The 27,321-nt window shown below is 43.0% G+C and overlaps 1 protein-coding gene across 6 annotated transcripts in view; it reads left to right on the top strand.

The window, feature by feature from the left end:
* LOC145349492 (ankyrin repeat domain-containing protein 10-like) overlaps positions 1-21,370 on the top strand; it is a 58,673-nt gene extending 37,303 nt beyond the window's left edge. For 4 of the 6 annotated variants that reach the window (XM_080198031.1, XM_080198029.1, XM_080198030.1 and 1 more), the window contains 2 exons: positions 4,588-4,832; positions 19,235-21,370. In XM_080198031.1, the coding sequence (XP_080054157.1) occupies positions 4,588-4,832; positions 19,235-19,737 (748 nt within the window). In that variant the 3' untranslated portion in view covers positions 19,738-21,370. Of the gene's footprint in view, positions 1-4,587; positions 4,833-7,092; positions 7,436-7,462; positions 7,989-8,058; positions 9,083-19,234 lie in introns of those variants that run through there. The other 2 variants (XR_013888081.1, XM_080198032.1) reach the window with 2 other exon arrangements.
* Positions 21,371-27,321: the final 5,951 nt, after the last annotated feature.

Below are 27,321 nucleotides of genomic sequence, written 5' to 3' on the forward strand. Positions count from 1 at the left end.
GTTAACATCATTTGGCACAATGAGCAATCGGCACCCTGGACTGCTTGTGTATAGGCCATCAATCAAACCTTCCCCATGTTTTGGGGCTTGCTTGCAGATCAGTGAATGTGCTTCTGTGCTGTTTTCATCTGACACTACCTACTTATGTGGTGCCAGTCATACAAAATACTCGATGGCCAATGGCAAGCCGATCATTGGTTCAATGAAAATGCAGCTCAACCACCTAACTCTTCCAAGTGTTCCTCATTCATCTGTCCAAACTGAACATGCTCCTTTGAAAATGTTTGCTTTGCCTTGTCACTCTTTGCCATTGTTTTGTGGAGATACTCTGTCAAGTTCAATGATGAGGTGTTCAACTGTAACTGCAAGTTCATTTCTATTTTACACCTTGTGGCTTTGGAACCCTTGAACACACCTGGAAGATTTTACCTAGGTATAGATATTTATCGCAGAGCAACCTGTGTTGGATTAATCTTGTATGTTTTACAAAGGTGGAGGGAGGTGTAAACAGTACTCTAGCTGTGACTCTCAAATGCACCAATGGAGACCTAGTTGACTTCATTTTGCCAATTGTACATGCAGTTAGCAAGTATGAGGCAGTGCTGATATATAAAGGAAAGGGATGGGGAAAGACAGGGGATTAATTTGGTTTTTGGACATTGTTGGTCATATACTGAAATAGTTCTTACTCTCTTTGATTGTGGCCATGCCAAAGCACTGATGGGAACATTATCTGCCGTATTTGCATGAATTTACCATCCCTAGCCCTTCAGATAACTTACATTAGCCAGACTAGTATCAGGACTGCGCTTTAAAAATACACATCTGCAAATAAAAATTATATTGTGCATGACACAGATACATCCTGCCCACAAACCATACTTCCTACAGTCACAGCTCTTGGTGGCCATGTCAGCATTGTGAATTGCTGAGTCAGTATTTCCTATCAATTTTGTTGTGTCAATTGTCAACAGTGTCATTGCAAGCTTTGGTTGCATACCGACTGACCACGGACAACTTTTACAAACGAATAGTCTAGTTGGACCAATGAGCGGTGCAGGCTTGGAGGGCCGAAGAGCCTGTTTCCTGTGCTGTATTGTTCTTTGTAACTTCACAGACCACCCCCCCCCCCCAACCCCCGCCAAAGAAAACTACTATTCTAGTTGGAAATCAAAATGAGCCTCCATCACTTGAGTATTGTTAGAAAAGTAATTTTATCTAATACATTTACCTAAACAATTCTTTTTGCTCAGTTTCTGTCTCTGAAAAGTATCCAGTGCAGCCAGGAACAAGGTGCTCCAGCTGACCAGTTTGCAAAAATAGCTTACCCTACCATCAGGATCATCCTCTGATTATTGATTAACCTTTTTAAAAATTGAGGTAGTTTTACACCAGAACCAAAAGATATGTTGCAAGGACAATATTGCATCTTTTATTTTTTTCAGAAGAACACCAGAAATTGTAATAACAAAGATTTCCACTACAATATGAAAATCCGACTTTTAAGTTGTTTCCAGAATGTTGACTTATTGATATGCGACTGAGGTTTAGAAAGCTGGGCAATGGGCAAGTCTGAAGAAATCACTTGCTCAAAACTGAAGAGAAGTTTACAAGCAAAGAGCCAGCTAAGTAGTAATAGCGTCCTTGGGTTCTGAGAGTAACCCGTCTTCTGCATTGACCCATACAGATTTGAAAGGTGGACTTTATACATTACAACACACTAATTCCAATTTTACTGCCAGCCAAGCTCTCCTCTTCCTGTCCAAATGAAATTTGAGATTTTGGTGGTTCCTATTTCAACAAAGATGTAACTACTTATACTGCTAACATGATTGATATCATAGAACTTAATCACAGAGGGTGAACTCAGCTTAGTCACAGCATTGGATGAAGGCTGTAGAAACCAGCTGCGTTGTCTCAATTGCTGATGGAACTCGTGTTTATTAAGAGTCTGACTATGGCATTAAATGTGGATGAAGGTTGCATGGTTAGTGAAGGTGAGTTAAGGGCAGGGTGAATGATGGAGTCTATGGTGTTTTTAAAAAGAGCTCTTTGTCAGCTTCAGCCCCAACATGTCATTCCAGAAGTGGAATTGGGTCAAGGTGTGGAATCTTTTAGCTTGAAGTTAACAGTACAGCTTTGATTATTGCCAATACTAATGAAGAATTCTGACAATTCCACAGATGGTAGACAGCATGCGAGACAGTAAAGCAGGGTGTTGTCAGCATAGATGTGCCTTTTATTAATGATAATGTATTTGAAAGGTAGCATTATAGAAAGTATATGGGTGGGGAGAGCCCAAGGATGTCATCTAGAGTCAAGCGAGAGGTGGGATTGTGGACTTGGGAAGCAGGGCCTTAACTGTTTATGTTGAGATGAGAGGAATGAGGGCAAGAGAAGTTGATATCACAGACACAGCAAAGGTAGCAAAAGAGGATAAGGTATCCAACTGCATCCAAAATTGAGAAGGGTGGAGATGCATGAAGACGTGGAATATTATGGGTGACTTTCAGCAAATGCAATAAAGCTGGACTGGATGTGAATCTGAATGAGTGAGGAACTATGCATTGACAATGAGGCGAAGAGGAGTTTTGAAACAGGGAGAGAGTTGTATGTGAGCTTTTTGAGGAGGAGAGTGATTTCAGTTTTCAGTGGGTGAGTAAGGGCTGTGGGGGGAAGACTAATACCTCAAAAACGGGCTGTTGCCGATGCGCTTGATATTTTGGCCGAGGAGATTTAGTTAAGGGTCTGTAAAAGCTGGTGGATCACATAGAGAACGATTTGATAAGTGTTTGTGGGAAATGGAGAAGGAATGTAAAATATTTTGGGTTCAGGAGCTGGCTGAGCTGCCAGCAATTGTGGATATTTTGTGGTTGGGAGTTTCAGTGGGGTTAGGTGGTGGATTTCTTTTTTTGGGGCAGTTGTGATTGGGTAGTTGGTGAGTTTGCAAAAGGCTGGAGGTGGATGGTATTCATTTTGGAGACAAAGGGATGAAATATCGCATCAGGTGAGGTGGTATTGGAGAGAGGGGGAGAGCAGGATATTAGGTGGGGGGAAGGTGGGGAAATTGATGAGGGGGAGTTGGGGAGAGTGGTCAGAGGTGAGGGAGAGAGGGGAATTAGGAGAGCAGGGTATTAGGGAAAGTGATCAGAGAGTGATGAGTGCAGGGTATTAGGTGAGGGAGTTGAATGGTGGCTGAAAGGAGAAAAAGAATGTTCCTTTCTTTTAAATACATTAAAGAACACCTTTGAAAAGATTGTGATGTTTAGTTGATTCAAGAAAACACGCATTGTCCTTAAAAAAAAGTCTTTAATTGCCACCAAACCAGGAAATAACATCAAGAGGACAAACGTCTGGAATTTAATTCCCAGCAGAGATGGAATTGGTTCAGTTTTGCTGACAGTGAGGGGGTTCTGTACTCATTGCAAGTTTCCTGATGCCAGGTTTGTGCTGTCCCACTGTTAATTCTAGTGTCAGTGTTAATCGGCTGCAAATTCTGAGAGGGTTTGAGCTGCTGAGAGGTGGTTTCCCCTGGCTGGAGAGTTCAGATGTGGAGATGCTGGCATTGGAGAGTTCAGCACGTTAAACCTAGTCCCAGGATAAATGGGCCGGCTATTTTGAACTGAGATGAGACAACATTTCTTCCCTCAGAGAACTGTGAATCTTTGTAATTCTCTACCTCAGAGGGTGCTCTGTTAATGAGTATATTCAGGACTGAGGCTGACAGGTTTTTAGTCCATAGGAAATCATTGGCTATGGGGATAGACCAAAAAAAAGGAGCTGGTCAGAATGACTGATTTGATTGGATGGGTAAGCAGACTCCATGGGCAGACTGTGTACTCCTACTCCAGTCTGATGTAGTGATTATGGCCCTGGTCAAGGACTATTGATGAACCTGTGGTAAAAAGAACATCGGAAGTAAGTTAACTGTGACAAACAGCCATCTGAACATCACCTGGTGAGTGTTGGCACTTCTCGTGCTGAGCATCCCCCAGAAACAAAGGTGATCAGAGACACAGAAAAATGAGTTAGCTGCAGAATATAATGAAAAGCAAGAGGCAAAAAAGATAATAAGAGAATTGTTTGGAGTATTTCATTCCGTGTTTAAAGGACGTGTTTCAATCTGAAAATTGGTACTGAAGAATGATTGTGTATCAGCTGGTCTGAGCTACCATTTTGCAAAGCAATTCAGAGAGAAGTGAATTGTGGGGAGTTTTGTAGTTGATCCTAATCAGTTTAATGATCAGACACAAGCCTTGTGTGCAAGTGAGGAATGAAAAAAGGAGCTGCAGTTTTGTTTAAGACTCATGATTCACTACTTGTATTTAAAGTTGCTTCAAGTGCACAAACTTTGGATATTTGAAAACTGAGTAAGGCTAATTTCAGTGCCCATCACGTGTAAATGCTGCAATAATACTCAAATACTGTTACTAACAGATTACTTTTAATGTATTTATTGGAATGCAATTTTTCATATCGCCTTCAATAAAGTGCCCTAACTAATCTTTCCCACATGTCCAGATCTATCCAATGTGTGAAGTGCTGTGATAAGGTGGAGTGTAATTGCTTCTATGTTCCTTTGTGCAGTTTAAGGAATGCTAATGGGTTGACAGCAGCTGAGCTTGCCCTGGCTCAGGGGTTCCATCAATGTTCCCAGTTCCTGTGCAGTGTGCAGAACCATCAGCTAAATGGTTTATACACCAATGGCATCGCCAGCAGTCTTTACCGGGATAATCTGATCACGGATGGCCTAAATGGCTACACAGGAACCAACCGCAAGAGAAGCCACGAGGAATCTGAGCATTGCAGAATCAAGAAGCCTAGAACTGATGGTAAGTGCTTTGTGCTGTTGCACATTTTATTCTGGTATATACCGACTAGCAAAATCATTTTTCATTTACATTTGTAACATCATCCCGTGAACATTGTGATAATCATGTGAATAACAAAAGGACTAAAAATTGTCCGACATTTGTTGGTATATTCAAAAACTCCTTAATCAAACAGCAGAGCAGGAGACCATTCAGCCCTTCATATTTATGTAAGCTCTTTGAAAGACCAACCCAATTCCTCCTCTTCCTTGCTCTTTCCCAGCAGCCCTGGAAAACTCTCCCCCTTCAAGTATTTCTCCAATTTGATTGTGAAATGAATCTGTTTCCACCGCCCAGTCTGACAGCAATTCCAGATCACAGCATCTTGATCATCCCGTCAGTGCTACATTGGACAGAATTGTGGACTGAAATTGAAGGAAAACTTCAAGAAAGATTCAACTGAATTCATAGTTTGAATTCCAAATATTCTATTCGCATAAAAAAATTGTGACTATTTTGCCCTTCAGACGTGGGCAGAATAAAGACCATCTTGGGGCTGATTCTTGGGCCATGTTGAGGCTGGTTTTTACCACCACTGCCCCACCCCCCGCCTTTATATTTTTGGGAAACTGGCTGATACCATTTTAATGTTGCGATGGATTCAGAATCAATGGCTGCCTGTGACCATGCATTCCATTTTCTATAGTGCGAAGAACTTTCTTAAACTGATGTTACCCTGGCTTGTGTCTCTGATTTCTCTGCATTAGCAATATTCATTCTGCTGATTTGATCTATAAGTTTTACTTAAAATAACTCAAAGTCCCTTACCATTACAATATTTTCTCTTTTTAAGAGAACACTCATTATTGCTTGAGCCATTCTGCCTTGCCCAGACCCTCAATCCAGGTTTCTTGCACTGCAATTTGTCCAGAATGATTAAACACTTCCTCCAGTGAGGAGCCCAGTCAGCAGGAACTCTTGATTGTATTCACTTGCTTTTGATACAAGGTCTAGGTCCTCTAGCTTTTTAATAGTGTTTTTAAAAATCTTTCTGTACTTTTAAGCTTTCATTTATCTGCCTAAAGGGATCATTTATTTGTGCAGAGAAATTTATTACTCCAGTTTAGTTTCAATATTTCCCTTTCTTCCCTCTCTGCCTCTTTATCCCTTTCTCCCCATTCATTCCTCTCTTTCTCCACATTTTCTATCTCTTCCTTTTCCATGTTCATATTCTTTTCATTGTTCTCTCCATCTCCTGCTCCCTCCCTCCACCCGCTCCTGCTCCCTCTTTCCACCACACTTTGTGTTACTTGCTTTGGGTTTTGTGTGAAATCTCTGTTTAACAGTCATGAACGTTTCAGGGGTTGTCATGCATATCACATTTCCCCAATCAATGCTCCCTCCTCCGAATCCCTACCCCCTGTCCCTGGCAAAGATGTTTCAATAATGACCAATAATGTCCTTTGCTCCTGTGCCCATTCTTGTGCCATCACTGGGGTCAATCACAGGGATTCTGGGCATTGAGTTGGATCATGGGGTTCCTGGTCACTGTGCGTGTGTGTGTGTGTGTGTGTGTATATGTGTGTTGGAGGAAGTTGTGGGGGGAAGACACTTATTGGCATCATCCAAGTCATGTGAGTTTTATAATTTACAAAGCATTCCTCTAATCATGCCAGGATATTTATGTACTCCATGCAATACCACCCCTGAATGCGGCTGTAATGTTTGAGAGCTCTGGCCAGGTGAAGCCAATAGGAATTGACCTGCTTCTAAAGTACTTCAACCCTTTGCCCCGGTTTTCTTCCTCTCTGGCAATGATGTTGTGACCAGGCTTGGCACTGTCCCTTGCTTCCTAAAGCATTCCTCTTTCCTAGCCGTTAGTACCCTCAGTTGGTAGCGATGAACTTGCTTCGAATGCTAGCCTAGTGCTGGATGGGTTTGCTGGAGTTAGCACTCATGCCAGTGGTGGGCATTACCTCCCACAAAATGGTGCAAACATCCTCTCCATTATGTCCTTTCACTCACAACAGACAAACAGTGAAAGGCCAGGGTGTCTGCTGCAAGGGCTGGGGACTGTCACCACTAGATAGTTCAGGTTATTTGAGAACTTTTTGACCATTAAAACCATAGAAATGATACAGCACAGAATGGGGCCATTTGGCCCATCTTATCCATACTGACCCAAAGACACCACGTGCTCTTTCTAATCTCATCTTAGTGTGATTCATTATCATGGTTATCTTTTGAGTTGACCATTTTCCATCTTTTAAATCCTGTTTAGTACTTTACACTGGGGCCGTTTAATGATCAATCTTTGGAGTTTCTTATGAGACTGTTCGGATCTGAATTATTCAGCTACGGTACGCTGAGTGGTTAGTTTTTGAGTTTGTGCTGGCAGCAGGAGGCACGTGGGAAATAAATGATACTCTGGCTGACTTGTGACTGTCAGGAGAGAGACTCCATTGGTATCACAAACTCACAAAGCAGGCCTTTCATTCCGCCAAGAGTCTGTTTTGTATGTACATGCCGTTCACCGTATTTCAGCAGAGCTCTCACTGGACCTAAAGTAAATCCATATCTGACAGGCCGCTATCCTATACTGGGACATGCAAGTGAGCATGTTGCTTATGGCAGATTCCTCCTTCTCACAGCTCTGGGCTTTGATGGTTTCGGGACGGCAGCCGATGGCATCACCATGAACAGCCTTGAAAGCATTTACACAGAGATCCCGCCCCCCACCATATCGGGTGGGGTCGAAGGAGACGCCGCCGAGTGTGGCAGCAACCAGATCAAACCGGACCACCCAGCTCAGGAGGCTGTGTCTCTTAGAGGCCAGGACTTTGAAATCTTCACAGTTTCTCCCATGCAGACGCCATGCCGCTGTATAACTAAATATGCATATGACTTTTAACAGTTTCAACCTTCACATTACACAGTCCGCTTATTTTCTAATTGTGAGTCATGAACTAGACAGATGCTGCCTAACAATCCACACCCATCCCTGCTCAAACTGAAAACAGGAGTGCTTTTCAAAAGAATTTCTAAGAACTGAGACAACAACACTTTCTCTGAACATGTTCCACCTCGCACCACATGGCCAATCTAACAGCCACACGTGCATTCACACATATACACTCACACACGCATTCACATACAAGCACTTGCGCATTCACACAGGTACACACATTCACACAGGCACACGTGCATTCACACACACACGCACATGCGCATTCACACATGCACACAGGCACACGTGCAATCACATGCTCACACAAATACAGGCACATGCGCATGCAAAGGCAATGATAGCCACTCCACACATACACACATTTAACTGTTTACTCTCAGGACATTAGCAGATGCACTTCAGCGAATAAGCCGTGGAGTGATAGGATGTCTTGAGGGTGTGATAAGGTGCTCTCCAAATAAAGTTCTTCCTGCATGGCTTGTGTGCGCACAGTATCTTAGCTGGGGTCTGTTATATCTTGTCTTTATTCCTATGAAATGTGCTGTTTATATTCTGATCAGAGATTTGTATTCGAAAAGAAATATTAACCTGAGGCCCAATCTGCCCTTTCAGGTGGATGTAAAATCCTGTAACAATATTTTGGCAGAAAGTGGGGGAGTTCTCCCCAGTGTCGTGGCCAGTATTTATCCCTCAACCAGCAGATTATTTGGCCATTATCACATTTCTGCTTGTGGGAGTTTGCTTTGTGCAGATTGGAGGCAGTGGTGTAGTGATATTGTCACTGGACTAGTAAAACAGAGACCCAGGGAAGTGACCCGAGTTCAAATCCCACCATGGCAGATAGTAAAATTTGAACTCAATAAAAAATCTGGAATTAAAAGTCTAATGATGACCATGAAACCATTTTTGATTTTCACAAAAACCTATCTGGTTCACTAAGGAAATCTGCTGTCCTTACCTGGTCTGGTGTATATGTGACTCCAGATCCACAGCAATGTGGCAGACTTGGAAATGGCCTTGCAAACGACGCAGTTCAAGGGCAATTAGGGATGAGCAGTAAATGCTGGTCCAGCCAGCAATGCCCACATTCCATGAAGAAAAAAAGTTGCTAACTTACACCAACGATCACACTTCAAAATAACCTCATTAGTTGGGAAGTATTTTGGGATGCTCTGAGGTGATGAGAGGGGCTATAGAAATGCAGAGTTGCTCTCTTATTATTGCCTTTGTTCTTTTAGATGATGGATTATCCTTAGTTTAGACACCAACATGTTATTTTTAATAAATACTTTTGATACCTTAACTTTTGTTTCTCCCTTTGTTGTTGGTTTTGAACTTTTTCCTTGTCAGGACACTACTTCCCTGGCTGAGCGATAGTTTGGGGAAAGCACCATCCCTGAGCCTGAGCCCGGCTGATGTCACCAAGCTATTCAACTTATGGTGGTGTCACAGCTGAGATCTACTTTGTTCTTGCTCGATGTCCGTGAGCTAGCTGCTTCATACAGGACACTGATAGTTCAGGCTTTGCCTGAATGTTTGATTCCCCTTCACTTACCCTAAGGCACTGAGGCCAATTATAATGTCTTTATCATCACTCTGACTTATGGCTTTGTGTCTGGGTCTTACTTGATTTCTTGGGCTCTGCTTCTTCCTAAACAAATTGTTGGAGAAGTCCCTCTTTCTTTGAATATTTAACTATTCCAGGTGTAATTATTGGTGGAGAAATGTTGATAAGTGTTAGTGTTTTAAGTATTTGTAAGAATATAATTACTAATTAGATACAAGAATGATACAAGTCTATCTTGTTTGTTTCATACAGTTTGTGTCAGTGTATTCAAATATATAAAATGTCACAGGTCTGTAATTGAGCACAAGCTAATTGGTGGCCAAGTATCTGTGCTCTTTCAAGTCACACGTTAACATTGTGAGATTTAAATGTTCAGGACCTTTGTTTAGTTTAAATGAACAGTCCCTTTAATCAGTTTCATGTAGTGGTTCATTTGTCACTGAGTTTGCTGTCATTGTTGGGACTCGCACTAAAACCATACTTGCCAAGTCTGGCTCACATTTTCAGTAATTTAACTAGTCTGAAACCTGATAAATGGTGAAATATGCTCCTACAGAATGTTTCAGTTACTCACCCTTAACTTAAACCATTTGATCATTATTGGATTTGGAGAGATGCTTTAAGTAATTTTAAAAGGATGCAGTGGGGACATCCTGAGGAAGAAATGAGACAGATGTTTCTCTTTCTGAACCAAACAAGTGAACTTTATAAAAGCTGAGAGAAAGGGGAGAACCTCTTGGAGCTTCAAGTCCATAACACAGACTGCTACAACAGCTTATGCAAGTGAAATGTACAACGTTTTAAAGTACAGAGTTTATAGAATCTTAAATGTACAAGCAATGTAGGTGGATCTTTGATTGCTGTAAATGATAACTAGTTTAAACATTTAATCCTACGCGATAGTGAATGGTGACAATTGAAAGCTAACACTGATTCAAAGGCCCAGGCTCCTCATTGTGGGAAAGTAGAGATGGGGAATGTGCCCTGGACAGAGAGACAACCTGAGTTTCACATTGTACTCCTGTTTGTCAATTCCAAATTGATGGGGAACTTAAAACAGACTCAAGGAGATAAACTGTTGGGTAGAGGAAATATTGATCATATGGTAAAGTACCAGAGGTTTTAAATCGCTTGCTTCTCTGTTGCACTGCCACAAGATGAGAGTGAAATCCAGTGTTGAAGTAATATAGTGAGTAGAGCAAATATTGTTCCAAAGTTGGGAATGTGGGATACTTTGGTACAAGTGAACTTTCGGAAAGATATCAGATAATTCCCGAAAATGTATTAAAGGGTGTAAGGAAAAAGCAGGAAATGGTGATTATTTTTGAGGAGAATGTAAAGAAAATCGCGGGGGTTGGAGACCCGAAGTTTCGAGTCCAGATGAACCTTTGTTAAAGCTTTGGCAAAGGGCCATCTGGACTCGAAACATCAGCTCTTTTCTCTCCTTCTAGATGCTGCCAGACCCGCTAAGATTTTCCAGTGTTTTCCCTTTTGGTTTCAGATTCCAGCGCCCACACTGATATGATTTGATTTGATTTGGTTTATTATTGTCACAAGTACAGTGAAAAGCATTGTTTCTTGTGCGCTATATAGACAAAGCATAACGTTCATAGTGAAGGAAAGGAAAGAGTGCAGAATGTAGAGTCAGTGTTTTATTCAGTTTTAAAGAAAATGGGTTCAGTTCAGGAACTGGATAAGAGTAAAATCTGTCCCAAGAGGGTCCGAACTTAATCAGAATGCAACATTTCCTTCTCTATAAAACGGGCAGCCTGAGGATCAGTGCACTTGCCTCTACTGATGACAGATTAATTCATGAGGAGAGGAATATTTTGATGGGGAGAGATAGCTGATTTGTTTTTACTCTGGTCTGCTGGATGCCATTCAGGCAGTTTCCACATTCTGATCTGGGAAACCAGGGCACAGATAGTTCTCTCTGAATACTGAGCTGAAACTTGAGATCTGAGACTCGGTCTGATGGGGACACAGTTATGATGTAGGGATGCTGGCGTTGGACTGGGATAAACACAGTAAGAAGCCTCACAACACCAGGTTAAAGTCCAACAGGTTTATTTGGTAGCTTTCAGAGCGCTTGCTGCCCCTTTGTCAGATGAGTGGGAGTTCTATTCACAAACAGGGCATATAAAGATACAAACTCAATTTACAGAATAATGATTGGAATGCGAGTCTTTACAGGTAATCAAATCTTAAAAGTACAGACAATGTGAGTTGTTACGCTGAGTTGTCACTCACATTGTCTGTGCCTTTAGGAGTTGATTACCTGTAAAGACTCGCATTCCAATCATTATTCTGTAAATTGAGTTTGTATCTTTATATGCCCTGTTTGTGAATAGAACTCCCACTCACCTGACAAAGGGGCAGCAAGCGCTCCGAAAGCTAGTGGCTTTTGCTACCAAATAAACCTGTTGGACTTTAACCTAGTGTTGTGAGACTTCTTACTGTGGGGACGCAGTTGCCAGGGAATGAGGACAATCTAATCATGGTTTATTTTCCAGGCTTCCTGTCATGTGTCCCTGTCTATCTATTAGTGGCATCAGCTGATATTCCTCATCCTTCCTGCTTTAGTTAACCTCCGCTTACAGATTCCATAGTAGACATCTTAGCGCCTCTAGGAATTGTGCAACTTACTTGAACCAGCTGGATCAGGTTTCCACTTTGTACACAAGGGACTCAGAGCCAAAGATCATCTGTATATAGTTTTCCCTGCTGTCAGTGGAGACTCATTTTTGGCAGTTACTTGTATAGATGAATTTTGGTAAACTGTTGTTCTTCAAGGAACTGCTAATTTCACATGAGTGCCTAAGAACAATCAAAGTTAATGTTCTAGTCTTTCCTCATTCTGTATAAACCCTGTGTTTCAGTCAACATTAACTCCTATTGAGACCATTTCTCCTGCTTTTCAGAATGTTTGTCACCCTCATCACTGAACATACCCTTTTGTGTTTTTTATTTCTTCATGGGATGTGGGCATCATTGACCAGGCCAGCATTTATTACCCATTTCTGGTTGCCCTTGAGAAGGTGATGTCTGTTTCACTGTCGTCTTAAATTGCTGTGTAGTGTGGGTACACCACAGTGCTGTTAGGGAGGGAATTCCAGGATTTTGACCCAGCGACAGTGAAGAAACAGTGATATATTTCCAAGTCAGGATGGTGAGTGACTTGGAAGGAGCTTGTAGGAGTTCCCAATGCACTTCAATGCCATTGTTCTTTTCAGGCCTCGGATGCTACGGGTTTGGAAGGGGTTGTTGAAGAAGCTACAGTGAGTTGCTGCAATACATTTTATATACGGTACACCATGCAGGCAGTATGGATGCAAGTGCATTTGTCAGCCTTCGCTATTTCCAGGTGTCTGGATTTGATTTGACTTATTATTGTCACATGTACTGGGATACAGTGAAAAGTATTGTTTCTTGCGCACTATACAGACAAAACGTACTGTTCATGGAGTACACGGGAGAAGGAAAGGAGAGCATGCAGAATGTAGTTTTACAGCCATTGTTAGGGTGTAGAGAAAGATCAACTTAATATAAGGTAGGCCCATTTCAAAAGTCTGATGGCAGCAGGAAAGAAACTTTTCTTGTGTCAGTTACTGAGCAAAATTGAACTGCCTGTTGTACTGTTAAATTTTAAGTGATCTTCTCTGGGGACAATTGACCTCAACAAATTCTCTGCAATCTCAGTAAGAGTGAATGGAGGCAGGGCTGGTTCTCAGGTACGACCCAGCAGCTAATGAGGCCGTTTGGTCCTCTGAGGCTTGTGCACCAATGGCCTCTGCTCTCACAGAGTAGCAAGAGCTAAGTGATCACATCACCCATCTTTAGTTACTCTACTCAGCAAATAAAAGGCAAATATCTCCAACACTGGAAATGTGAAATCAAAACAGAAAATGCTGAAAATGCTCAGGCAGTATCTGTGGACAGGGGAAAAGCATGAATGCTTCTGACTGAGAACCCATTGATGTAGGGATGCCGGCGTTGGACTGGGGTAAACACAGGAAGAAGTCTGACAACACCAGGTTTAAGCCCAACTATCAAATAAATCGGTTGGACTTAAACCTGGTGTTGTCAGACTTCTTACTGTGAGAGCCCATTGTCAGACCACAATTGTAAGTGTGGTCTGGCCCAGTAATGCTTATTCAGTACAGATTGAGCTTGTTCCTGGAGTTCCATGGCATAAACCAACTTTCAAAATTTCCAACACAATGAGTAAAGAAGTTCTTTGTCAAGCATTGCAGAGAAGACTCGATGATGAATTCAGATACCTGACACACTGGAGTTTTGCTTTTTACAAGTTTAATTAAATATAGCAACATTTTCCCCAAGGTGCATTTGAAGGGATGTTGGATAGGATTTGAGCCTGAGTCGAGGGAAGTGACCAAAGACAGGATGAGAGACATAGATTAGACTCTTCAGATTTTATTTATTTTAGAAACCCAAACGCTTTGTGCACTTGACATAAACCTGTAATCTATGCAGTATCGCTTCATACACATTCCTAAGTCAGGACAACTTGTCTCCTGTTGATCATTAAACAACAAGTATTATTGAGCGAGTATTATTCGATGGGCCAAAGGGCCTTTTCTGTGCTGTGAGATTCTATTCTATTATTCCATTACAGGTCAATACATACATTTATTTAATAGAAGAACTTAACATTGGTTAATAAATTCTTATTTATTTTGAAACACTTTTCAGTGGTCAGGTTAGATATTAATAATGCAAGTTCAAGTACAGTCTACTTAGAACATAACTGGACAACAGGTTTGGTGCTGGATTGGGCTGCGTGTTATCCTCAGTGCTGGAAAACAAGCAGTCAAACCCGGGGCTGTTATACCTTATTTTATGCTGGATGATCAGTGAGGACTTGAGATGGTTTAAGGAAACATTTTGGATTATCTTTATGTTTTCACTCAACTTTCTTGTCTTAATAAATCAGGCAGCATGATGGCACAGTGGTTGACACTGCCCTCATAGCACCAGGAATCCAGGTTCAATTCCTGGCTTGGGTCACTGTCTTGTGTGGAGTTTGCACATTCTCCCCATGTCTGCGTGGGTTTCCTCCGGGTGCTCTAGTTTCCTCCCACAGTCTGATGGATGTGCAGGTTAGATTGATTGGCCGTGCTAAATTGTCCCTCAGTGTCGGGGGAACTAGCAGCGTAAATACATGGGGTTATGGGAGTAGGGTGGGATTGTTGTCAGTGCAGCTCGAAGGGCCCAATGGACATCATCTACACTGTAGGAATTCAGTGATTCAACAACTCACAATTAAAACCTTCGACAGACCTTCCTTGTTCCTGGGATAAAGTGTACGCTGTCGATTTGCCTCTCTCTGTTTCCTCCTCTTCGTCCTCTTTGTCTGGGGTGGGCTAGAGCTCATTACTCTTTCTGTCTTGACATGTTTTGGACTCTGTGATCAGAGGACTAGGGTGTGGTCCAGAACATCATCATTTTTATCAGTGGGATCTGGAAGATTGCCGTAGCCAATCCTGGTGGCTGCCCAGTGTCTATGCTACTGAATTCAGGCACTGGTTTCAAAGAAAGAGCAGGATGGTAATTGGGAAAGATATTCATTGCTTGACTTCAATGAATTTCTCTACAGACAATATAACTCATTCAGAGAAAGGACATTTTTGGTAAATATTTAGATATTCTTCTTAGTCGCATGCGTAACCTGCTTAAGACAGTTTGCTGCAGATAGATAGCTAATTACTTCAACTAAAAAGTAGGAAATGATAAAGTAGTCAGCACCTGTGGAGGGGACATCCAATATGTAGACTCATAATCACAACTTTACTGGTCAAAGCAAACCTTATTTTCAGGTTATAGGTAATGGGTGTCTCCTGGTTTGTTTGTACTTTGATAATGGATAACTAAAGTCTCCTTGACAGGGTAAAATATAACTTTGGCTACAAGTACAAAATGTTTGTTTAACCTTACGTATGTCAAATTATTTCATCAACAACTCTTCCAATAATTTTGTACTCGTGTTGCTTTTCTGCACTCTGTGTTTCAACAATAAAGAAATCATAGCAACTTACTAACACGTCCCAGACCATTCATTCATTCATTTTATTATTTATCTTATTCTCTGCCCCTTCTCCCAAATGCTTCTCACTGTTGCCAGGCCAGAGAAGGCTCTGGAAAGCTACATCCTGACCAAGAGCTTCTCCTGTTACTAACATGTTTGTTAGAAGTGATTGAGATGTTGGGAATGTCTCAGTCTGAAGTGGGGTAAATACTGGGCAATTACAGTTAGAAGCCCAATGTTTTGTCCCAATGTGCTTTGCTGACATGTTGTACACCAACTGAGAGTTTACTTTATTAACTTGGACAGGAATCTGTAGAAACCTCCTTTTATTTCCACCCCACCTTGTGCAGTGTTTGTGAAAGCAGTTCATTGCTGCCACCAGTTTGAAAGATTAAGATGCATCCTTGTCTTCAGATCCCTCCATGACCTCTGTCCTTCTTCCATCGCGTGGAGATGCCAGCATTGGACTGGGGTAAACACAGAAATAAGTCTCACAACACCAGGTTAAAGCCCAACAGGTTTATTTGGTAGTAACCGCCACTAGCTTTTGGTGTTTGCCCTTTCGTCAGGTGAATGGGAGTTCTGATCAAAAACATCTCTCAATCATCTCTACAAACTCCTCCCATCTGGCCTCTTGTGCACCCCTGGTTTAATATCTCTTCCCTGTTGACAGCTTTACCTTCTGCCTGCTTTAGCTGTGAGGAATTCCCTTGACACCTCCCACCTCTCACCCCTCTCTTTTAAAAATCCTTAGGATCTTGCTTTCTGATGAAACTTTTGGACGTGTGTTTTGATCTGGGGCTCAGTGTCAGAATCATAATAACACTCTTGTTAAACACTTTGGGACACTTTGCTACTGCAAATGTGTGATCTAAATATAGTTTCCAAGAAACAAAGTGATCATTTTCATTCATACAAGCTTCTGCTGTCTATATCCTTCCCAGTTGTGCCCCCGGGTGGTCTTGCTGTCCAGGTTTTTACATTTAAAATTCTAGTTCTTCTGCTTCAATCTCTCCATTGCTCTGGTTTACTCCGCACACTTTACCTCACAATTGGCGGCACAGCCTTCAGTCATTTAAATTCTAAATACTGTTCTGTCTCTATCATGAACAGATTTTGGTGAACATCAGACCCCCTTTGCTTTTTTTTAAAACAACTAAATCCTTTTCCTTTGCTGTGGAAGGTGGAATTTGTTCCTTCAGTAAAGGTGCTATATAAATGCAGGTTGCCATCCTTTGTTATGTATTGGTGATACATCAGTTTGTTATTGAACATCCACAAAGGAGCTTTAATTGAATTGAGCTGGTGAGAATGTTTACTGGGAGGTGACCCATCAGACAACCTTCAGAGTTTTAACTTTCTCCCAGGAGGAACTATTTTGTGTTTTTAATCTGTGTCTGTGGATTGAATGAATTGATGCATAACAGAAGCTCATCATGAGCAACACTTCGCTCCAGATGCTGTAGCATTGCTGACCGTGTTCCTGATTGCTTTACTAGATGAGAAAGCGATTAGCAGAAGATTTGTACAATTCTGGTTAAAATTACTGCAAATCGTAACTTTAGAAGGATTCCAAACTGAACTGTTTGAATTTACCTTATTTCAAAAAGTTTTCAAAGTAAAATAACAAATGCTTAGAATCTTACAGTGCAGATGGAAGCCATTCAGCCCTATGAGTCTGACCGACCACAATCCCATCTGGGCCCTATACCCATAACACTATGCATTTACCCTAACTAGTCCCCCTGACACTAAGGGACAATTTAGCATGGCCAGTCCACCTAACCTGCACGTCTTTGGACTGTGGGAGGAAACGGAGCACCCAGAGGAAGCCCACGCAGACACAGGGAGAATGTGAAGACTCCACACAGACAGTGACCCGAGGGCCGGGAATCGAATCTTGGCACTGTGCTGCCCTTTACTAATTATAACATCATTTTATAATTCTCTTCAGCCTTTCTGCTGAATCTTGAATATTCCAGTTCCTGATAGCTCCATCTCACCAGGTCAGACTGTGGAAATATGGCTCTAGCAGGTGACTTGGAATGGGTCACAGCAGCAGCTGATAATCCTGCTTGTGGTAGCTTATCACACCTCAGGTCACACTTGGCAGCAACTAAACATTTCTTTCTAAAACATTCAGGTTGCTGACTCTGGAGTAATTATTTTCAGCCCTTGTGCAGGTGGGGAGGGAAATCTCCCCGGTTGTGGTCTTGTCAGACACAGTTTGCTGCCACTTTTACTGCCTGGGATTATCCATTTTGCTGCTATTTGTTCTGTAGATGCCAGCGTTCTATCCACACTGCTCAATGACCTGGTAAACCCAGTAACCCCAGCGTGGAGTATGGTGCAATGTGGAGTCTGTGTATCTGATTCCTCTGTGCCGATCTGCAAAGTTAATCACTAGAATTCTGATGTAATGACACAGGGGAGCTAGGGAAAGGAAGAATTTGTGGTCGTGGTTGCTTTTGGATTCAGTGATTATTAAAATTTCTTTGCTGCTGAATGGTTCTAAAAAAAAGATCTGCCGTTATCTTGATTTGTCTTGAAGTGTAACGAACTTTGTGTGCTGTTTGAAACTTGTCCTGACTGTTGAATTCTCCATTAACCATCATTATTCTTGATGGAGCCAATGTCTGCGTTAGCCTCAGACCCCCTGCCCCTACGGTCCTGAGCTGCTCCTGATACTGCCCTTTGTAAATACAACATCACCGTTCCTGCCAGAACCTTCAGCCCTACACCCCCCAGTGCCCCCTCCCTGCTGTCTCCAAACCCCTTGTCCAATTATCCCTGCAACATTTTAAGAAAACAAAATTCACAACTTTTAGCAAAATCTCTTAGTCAGTCTTATTGGGCATTATTTAATGGAGATGATTGGGAGTGGTCCCCACTCAGCGGCTGGAGAGGGTGGCGGGGGTCTCGCAGAGCGGCTGGAGAGGGTGGCGGGGGTCTCGCAGAGCGGCTGGAGAGGGTGACGGGGGTCTCGCAGAGCGGCTGGAGAGGGTGGCGGGGGTCTCGCAGAGCGGCCGGAGAGGGTGGCGGGGGTCTCGCAGAGCGGCCGGAGAGGGTGACGGGGGTCTCGCAGAGCGGCCGGAGAGGGTGACGGGGGTCTCGCAGAGCGGCCGGAGAGGGTGACGGGGGTCTCGCAGAGCGGCCGGAGAGGGTGACGGGGGTCTCGCAGAGCGGCCGGAGAGGGTGACGGGGGTCTCGCAGAGCGGCCGGAGAGGGTGACGGGGGTCTCGCAGAGCGGCCAGAGGGAGTGACGGGGGTCTCACACAGCAGGGTCCATGAAATTATTCTTTAATTCTTGGAGATTCCAGACCACTCCTGCAGGATTGGCCACCCTGTGCCCCAGGCTTTGCTGGGACAGAGACAGGAAGTCATTGGGGCCCCACCCAGCCCCTTCCCACTGGGAAGGACATTAAATTCCATCCCTGGTGATGGTTAAACTCACTCTATAAATGTAAACTTCTGCACTGAAAAACAAGAATCTCCACAGTCCCACTCGTCTGACCCAGCCTGTGTTTGAATAATTCTAGAGTGCTCAGTCTTAGAATAGGGAGGCTGGAGCGAGAGAGAGAGGTCGAACCTTTCATTGTCAGAACACCTAACTCAGATCATTGTGAACCTTCGTCACTGGCAGCATCAGGACTGTCTGGCCATTTTCTTCCCCCCAGCCACTCAATCACTGCCCCCTACCGCAACCCCTCCCCCCCCCCCCCCCCAGTCCCCCCGATCGCCATTCCATAACCGCTCAGCCCCTGTTCCAACTGAAAGGGGGCACAAATGGAGTCTGAAATGGCTTTTTAGAATAAGGCTGTCATGTTCCAGCACTGTGATAGGTCTGTATCTCACCACAGATATGGGCGAATGTAACTACATGGATAAAGTGTTGACCAATCAGCCTGTCACAAACGGATCCTTCCAAGGCTGTAGTTTCTCTGCAGTTCAGATGAACAAAGTGGGTGATATTTCCATCGCAGGATCCCAATTCATAGGAGAATTCGTGAGCGTCCCCACCCCGATCTCCTGCAATGGAAGCGGATTTCAGCCAGACGGAACCGACCAAGGCGGCCAGCCCCTCTCGGAGACGTGTGGCTCGCTGCACCACAATGGGAGCCCGGGCAGCTGTGTCGCTGCCAAGCCCATGTTACCGTCCTGCCACCCAGCTGGAGGCCTCGATGGTGATGACCCACTGCAGTACGGTCACTATCATGGCTTTGGAGACACGGCGGAAAGCATTCCCGACCTCAACAGCTTCATGGAACATTCCAGTTCTGTTAAGGTTGAGCAGAGTTATAATAATGCTGTTTGCAGTGCCGTTCATCTCTTCCATGGTTCATAGGACAGGCTCTGCTGGCAGTGCTGGTTTCCTGGTGATGGGGATGTGATTGGCTTCCCCTCATGGGCAGCACTGAGTTTTTCACCAGCAAGATGAGATGAGATGCTTGAACGTTTGTTTATATTTTTATATTTGAATTTAAAATGGTATTGCCTTGTTAAAAAAAACTAAAGCTTTAATTGGAATAAAGACCTTAGAAGGCGCAATACAAAGGAATGGGAGGAGGCCATTCAGCCCCTTGAACCTGTTCAAGAAGAATTGTTAACCTAAACAGGGCTAATATTTTACTGGATTAAATTGACCCAATGAAAGCAGGGAAGCAAAAGTATAGTGTTTATAGATATTCCTTTAGTTCTGATGTGATCATTAATAACGTGAACATTTGCAGTGAAACCTGTAACTTAAGCACAAGCTGCGCTGAGATGTTCCAATTCCTTCATGGGATAACTTACTGGCCAAGGCTGGCATTTATTACCCATCCCTAACTGCCCTTTTGAGAAGGTGGTGGTGAGCTGCCTTCTTGAATCACTGCAGTCCATGTAGTATAGGTCACCCACGGTGCTATTAGGGAGGTTTAAGGTTTTAATTTCCTCCAGCAATGTTTCAATTTAATCCATTTCAATCAGTGAATATTTCCTCAGCTGGACAGTTTAAGTTTTGCCAGTGTTGTTTACAGTGAGGTTGAGTGTTGAAAGGCCTGACCTCTGGTTACACAAGTGGTTAGGGTGCTTTCTGAGCAGCTCTCAGTTCAGATCCCACCAGAAATTGAAGTCAGTCAATGTGGCTCTGATTGGGCTGATTTCAAATAAAAGAAATCACTGGAAAATTACCATAAATGATTATCGTAATGGTTACTTAGAAACATAGAACATTACAGCACAGTACAGGCCCTTCAGCCCTCGATGTTGTGCTGAGCTAGGTCCAATCCCAAGATCAAGCTATCCCCTCCCTATAGTTCTGTCATTTGGGTTCATTTCTGTCTTTGGGAGGAAACCTGCTCTCTGAATTACTGTATAAATGTGAATCAGTTAAATATGGCCTTCCCCTCTGTGCTTTAGTGCAGGCATTACCATTTTAAGTTCCTTGGTGATTGGTTACAGCCGAATAAAAGTACAATTGTTTCTGGGAACTTGTGGATGTATCCCGGTTTAGCGGTTACATGTTTTCAGTGTGATGAGAAGTGGATTCATTTAAAGGAACCTTTGTGTAATCAAAGCCTTTTTTGATATTCTGCCTGATTCTTAGCTTGCTTTAACTGCCATCATTTACATTTCAGTCATTTCCAGCCAGGGAAAGTTTAATTAGCTTCCCACATATCCTTTTTATTCATGTTGTGTTGGTTAAATCAGCAAGAAAGTCAATATTGTGCTTGTTATAAAATTGAAACAGTTTTGTGTTTCCTGCCATTATAGATTTTATATTTTAATTGTTAGTTTTGCCTCTGAAAACCAAGTGTTTAATTCCATCAATTACAGCTTCTAACCACATGCATTAGAAGGAGATATCCTTGTAATTATCACTTTGCTTATTGCATGTTTTACATTTTCATTAAGATACATCTGAAGTGTTTCCTAGTTTTTGTAAAGCAGTTGGTGTATAACAAATTAAATAAAGTTTTTTCACAATACTGTTAAAACCGGTCTTCCAACATCATTTTATTTTTGAGATATCGCTGAGTATCATACAGAAATGTTTCTGCTTTCACAGTTTCCACTGAAACACAAAACACAACAGAACAGTTTGTTGGATCCGCATCTTTGTGATGGATTTTCAGAAAACTTACCCCTTGTTCTGGAGTCTCTCACCCTTGGTGACAACCCCCAGAATCTTACCATCGTTCACACCAGCAGGATTTTCCCATCCCACCGCAGTGAATGGAGAGTTGGTGGGCTGCCAAATTTTCCGACCTCGCTGTGGGGGGGAAGTGGCATGAACGGCTGGTAAGATCGCACCCGATGTGTCTGAAACTCTATTCCCATATGTGGATCATGACTTCATACAATGAAAATCTTACGGAAACATTGCTACCCACATCTTGCAGTTTCTGAAAACCTAAGGGTGACACACTGAGATTTTTACTGATTTGATCCAGAAAGTGTTTCTGGTTCAGTTTGTATTTTTTTCTAATTTAAAAAAAATTCAGGTCACAAAGGGTTAACCCAGAAATCATCCAGGAGATTGAAATAAACTTTAAAAAGTTGGTACTCTTGTAAGGGGAATTTTCCGAGGAGTGCCTGTGGGGGGCCTTGTAATCAGCTGACCTCATTCAACCAATACGGAGACCACGAAAGGCAGCATGAATTCAAAGAACAAAAGAGTTTTATTGCTAATGTATGCATCAGGAGAAAAGATAGTCAGTGAGTGCTGACTGTCCACTCTGATGTAACAGTACAAGTGTGAGATTGATATACTCTTCTGAAGACTTCAATTTCCTGCCGAGCTGTCACACAAACTCGAGGGTCCAATTACAATATTACATATTGTAAACTTAGCCAATAATGCTCCAGCTGTCAGCAGGATCAGGAGCTCATTAGTTCATTGCACCTGAAGTTTCTTCCCTTGTTACTAAGAAACCTAACTAGAGAAAGTTTATTCTCTGACACCTGCAGATTTTACTTGGCAAAGGGAGCCAGTTCTCCTGCCTGAATCTGGCCTCCTTATCAACATTCCAAAGCCCTGATTAACTTGCAGCTGCCAAACCCAAGCTGATAAGGAGAACTCTCTCTATGCCCCATTCTCCCAAAGAATTCAGTCTGTCTAATATTGTCTACTTCCCATCATGCTGAGCAGTTAGATTGTCGGTTGGCCAAGGTTTTGCAAGGCACACATTAAGAACACAGTTTAATTTCATAATACTTGGTTAACTTGCAGTTATACAGATAACACCTTTGCATATTGTGTTAGGCGCAATGTGAATCCTTGTTCTATGTACAAGGCACCTTGTAATCTTCACCTTAACCTCATCTACTCATTAAATTTAAAACAAGGACCTTTTATACTAGTTTTCTATGACTCTCCTTCATCTCCGATCTATCTTGTCCCTTTTGAAACAGACTGGGAGGCATTGTGCACATCAGTGAACACCAATGTCAGGATGGTTACTGTGTAAGTATCCCCAGCAGTGAAAGGATCTTATTAAACACACAATTCCACAAAAAAACAAGGAAATTATAGCACAGGAACAGGTCCTTCGGCCCTCCAAGCCTGTACCGAACATGCTGCCTGACTGAACCAAAACTTCCTTCCCTTCCAGGGACTGTATCCCTCTATTCCCATCCTATTCATATATTTGTCAAGATGTCCCTTAAAAGTCACTACCGTATCCACTTCCATTACCTCTCCCGGCAGCGAGTTCCAGGCACCCACCACCCTTTGTGTAAAAAAAACTTGCCTTGTACATCTCCTTTAAACCTTGCCCCTCGCACCTTAAACCTATGCCCCCTAGTAATTGACTCTTCCACCCTGACATGAAGCTTCTGTTTATCTACTCTGTCCATGCCTCTCATAATCTTGTAGACTTCTATCAGGTTGGCCCTCAACCACCGTTGTTCCAGTGAGAACAAACCAAGTTTCTCCAAACTCTCCTCATAGCTAATGCTCTCCATACCAGGCAACATCCTGGTAAATCTTTTCTGTACACTCTCCAAAGCCTCCACATCCTTCTGGTAATGTGGTGACCAGAATTGAACACTATATTCCAAGTGCGACCTAACTAATGTTTTATAAAGCTGCAACATGACTTGCCAATTTTTAAACTCAAAAACACAACAGAGGGTGATTTCCTTCCATTCTGGTACGCTGAGTTCTGAGAGAGCTGGTAATTCCAAAGTGCAATCTGCAGAGTTTGCCATGTGTGGGGTAGGTAGGGTTGGGTAGATGAGATATTTGGGGATTTTGACACCTTGATTTTGCTTCTTGTCCCCTATGACATTGTGGTTCAGTTCTTTCCTTCCTGAATGAACTATTTTGATCAGTCACACAGCAGCAATCAGCAAGGATGTTTCACAGATGCTTTACAGACATCCCTCAAGTGTTCCCGCTGTCCCCATACACCCCCACCACCGCCCCCCAGATGTTTCCTGTCACGACTGAGTTCCAAAAAAGAAAAATATCTCTGTCACAACCATACCAGAGGTGAGGTTTCACTTCCAGGTTTGAATTTAAGTAGGTTCATCGACACCTCCGGGGGGGTCTGATTTGGGGATTTGAGGATGGAACAATCCGAGAGAGACCATGTTTATTTTTTGAGGTTGGTGCCAATTAATAGAGACTATTGAGTGATTTTAGATTTTCAATCGAGGGTAAGGGAGGTGTTAAATATCTAACAATGTGAAGACAGGAATGTCCCAGTGAAACATACTTCCTGCTCCATCTTATACTTCCTGTCAGTTTACACTTGGACTCTTCCCAGAGTTGTGTGTGTGTAAATTTACAAGATTGGACATAGAGCATGAATCCTGAATTTCCTACATTACATTAATGACCATGTTTTTGAAGGTATTGGCAATAAAGCAGACCGAGTGTGGTGTTCACACAGCTCTTTCTTTGGACAATGACTCCTTGCTTTTGGACAGTAAGGATTCTGTCCAGTTCAGAGAAGACATGAAGTCTACAGGAGTTAAAAGATGGTGAATTATCTTGTGCAGACTTGGAGCACCCAAATGGATGGAGCCAGGATTGTACAAATGAACAATATGTTGGAAATTCTGGGAATTTAATAAAACATTTCTATTTACACCTTTTCTCAGCTGTGGAGATATTGATTGGTGGCTCCAATGGGAACAGAATGGTTCCGACAGATTTCCATCTGGAAGAACTTCACCAATTAAATTCCAGCAACAATGTCACGGGGTTGCAGTTATTTCAGATTCAACTAAATTGTTCATTTCCAAACTATTAAATCCATTCATCAGATTTAATAGATTTAAAATGAGCATCAAAGCTCATTTTCTTCCTGTTCTTTGACGTGGGCATCACCGTCGAGACTGGCATTTACTGCCCATCCCTAATTGCCCTTGAGAAGGTGTCACCTTCTTGAAATGCTGCAGTTCATGGAATCCTCAAGGTGCAAAAAGAAGTTATTCAGAGTCCATCGAGACTACACTGACCCTCTGACAAAGCATCTTACCCCGGCCCTCTTGCCTGCCCTATCCCCTTAACCCCACACATTTACCATGGGCCTGTAATTGTTGGAGTTTAGAAGGCAGAGGGGAGATCTTATAGAGACATATAAGATAATGAAGGGGCTAGACAGGGTAGAAGCAGAGAGATTCTTCCCACTTAGAAAGGAAACAAGAGCTAAAGGGCACAACCTCAAAATAAGGGGGAGTCAGTTTAGAACAGAGTTGAGGAGGAACTTCTTGTCCCAGACGGTAGTGAACCTCAGGAATTTTCTGCCCATTGAAGTGGTGGAGGCTACCTCATTAAATGTGTTTAAGTGACGGGTAGATAGATTTCTGACCAATAAGGGAATTAAGGGTTATGGGGAGCAGGTGGGTAAGTGGAACTGAACCACTATCAGATCAGCCATGATCTTATTAAATGGTGGGGCAGGCTCGAGGAGCTAGATGGCCTACTCCTGCTCCTATTTCTTATTTCTTGTGGCTAATCCATCCAACCTGTACATCTTTGGAGAGTGGGCAGAGTCCAGAGCACCCAGAGGAAACCCATGCAGACATGGGGAGAATGTGTAGACTCTGCACAGTTATCCAAGGCTGGAATTGAACCCAGATCCCTGGTGCTGTGAGGTAGCAGTGCTAATCACTGTGCCACTCTGTAGCCCCCACTTGATGGTGTAGGTACACCCACAGTGCTGTTAGAGAGTTCCAGGATTTTGATCCATTGACAGTGCGAGAACAGTGTTAGATTTCCAAATTAGGATGGTGAGTGGCTTAGAGGGAAACCTTAATTAGTCAGATTATTTCCATGTTTTATAATAAGATGAGGCGACCTGACAGCCCCTGACAGCGAGGCAGCATCTGAGCGAGTGTGGCATCAAGGAGCCGCAGCAAAACTGGAGTCACTGATATCAGGGAGAACTCTCTCCACTGGGTGGATTCACACCCGGCACTAAAAAAAGATGGTTGTGGTGGTTGGAGGTCAGTCATCTCAGTTTGAGGACACCTCTGCTTCATCAATGATCTTCCTTCCATCATAAGGTCAGATGTTCACTGATGATTACACAAGGTTCCACACCATTCACAACTCAGATAGTGAATCAGACAGACCAGGACAATATCCAGGCTTGGGCTGACAAGTGGCAAGTAACATCCACGCCACACAAGTGTCAGGTAGTGACTATCTCCAATGAGAGAGGATTAACATCTGTCTTTGATGTTGAATTGCCATCTTCGAATTTCTCACTATCGACATCCAGGGTGTTACCATTGACCAGAGACTGAACTGGACTAGCCACATCAACAGTAGTTGCAAGAGCAGGTCAGTAGCTAGGCATACTGCAGTGAGTAACTTACCTCTTGACACCCCAAAGCCTGTCCATCATCGACAAGGCACAAGTCAGGAGTCTGATGGAATACTCCCCACTTACCTGGATGGGTGCAGCTCCAACAACACTCAAGAAGCTCGACACCATCCAGGACAAAGCAGCCCCACTCGATTGGCATCACATCTACAAACACCCACTTCCTCCACCATCTGGCACAGTGACAGCCGTGTGTGCCATCCACAAGATGCACTGCAGCCACTCACCAAGGCTCCTTAGACAGCACCATCCAAACCCATGACCACTTCCTTCTAGAAGGACAAGAGCAGCAGATACATGGGAGAACACCACTCACCATCCTGACTTGGAAATATATCAGCCGTTCTTTCACTGTCACTGGATCAAAATCCTGGAATTCTTTCTCTAACAGCACTGTGGGTGTACCTACACCACACAGGGACTGCAGTGGGTTCAAGAAGGCAGCTCACCACCACCTTCACAAGGGTACTAAGGGATGGGCAGTAAATGCTGGCCAGCCAGTGACACCCACGTCCCGTGAATGAAAGAATGTTGACAAAAGGACTTCAGTCGACACTGGCTGAGCATTTTAACAATAGTCTGAATATCTGCATTGATGAGCATGTTGCGAGAGAGAATTTATGTAAATAGTCCTGAGTGAAAAAATCTCCAATCTATGCAAAGGATTTTAGCATCAAGGAAACCAACATAAAGACCACATTCCAAAATGGAATGTTTTTTACCAGCAATGCATGGATCACTCTCTAATTTTGGTTTGTAATGTTTCTCCCACTTTACTCACTCCACTGTTGATGGTTGTTTTCAGCTGCCTGCATCCTGGTTCTGGAGAAAATGTCATTAACTGTAGCGCAGAACCATTGGTCCCTCTGTCCCACTGGTTATATAACTGGATAGATCCCAATCCAGGGATTGAAGGTGTGGCATTGCCCTCACTCTGCATCCCACTCCCACTGAACAGTGAACCGAGTTAATCAAACCCCAGACATCCGCAATTCCCTTCTCCTCCTCCCTTTCCTCCTTTAAGGTGCTGCTTAAAACCTATCCCTTTGATCACCTGTCTTCATTATCTCCTTCAGTGACTCAGTGTTACATTTTGTCTTTCTCTG

This window comes from Carcharhinus amblyrhynchos, chromosome 10, assembly GCF_965287045.1.
Source record: "Carcharhinus amblyrhynchos chromosome 10, sCarAmb.v2.hapA, whole genome shotgun sequence".
Taxonomy (NCBI): Eukaryota; Metazoa; Chordata; class Chondrichthyes; order Carcharhiniformes; family Carcharhinidae; genus Carcharhinus; species Carcharhinus amblyrhynchos.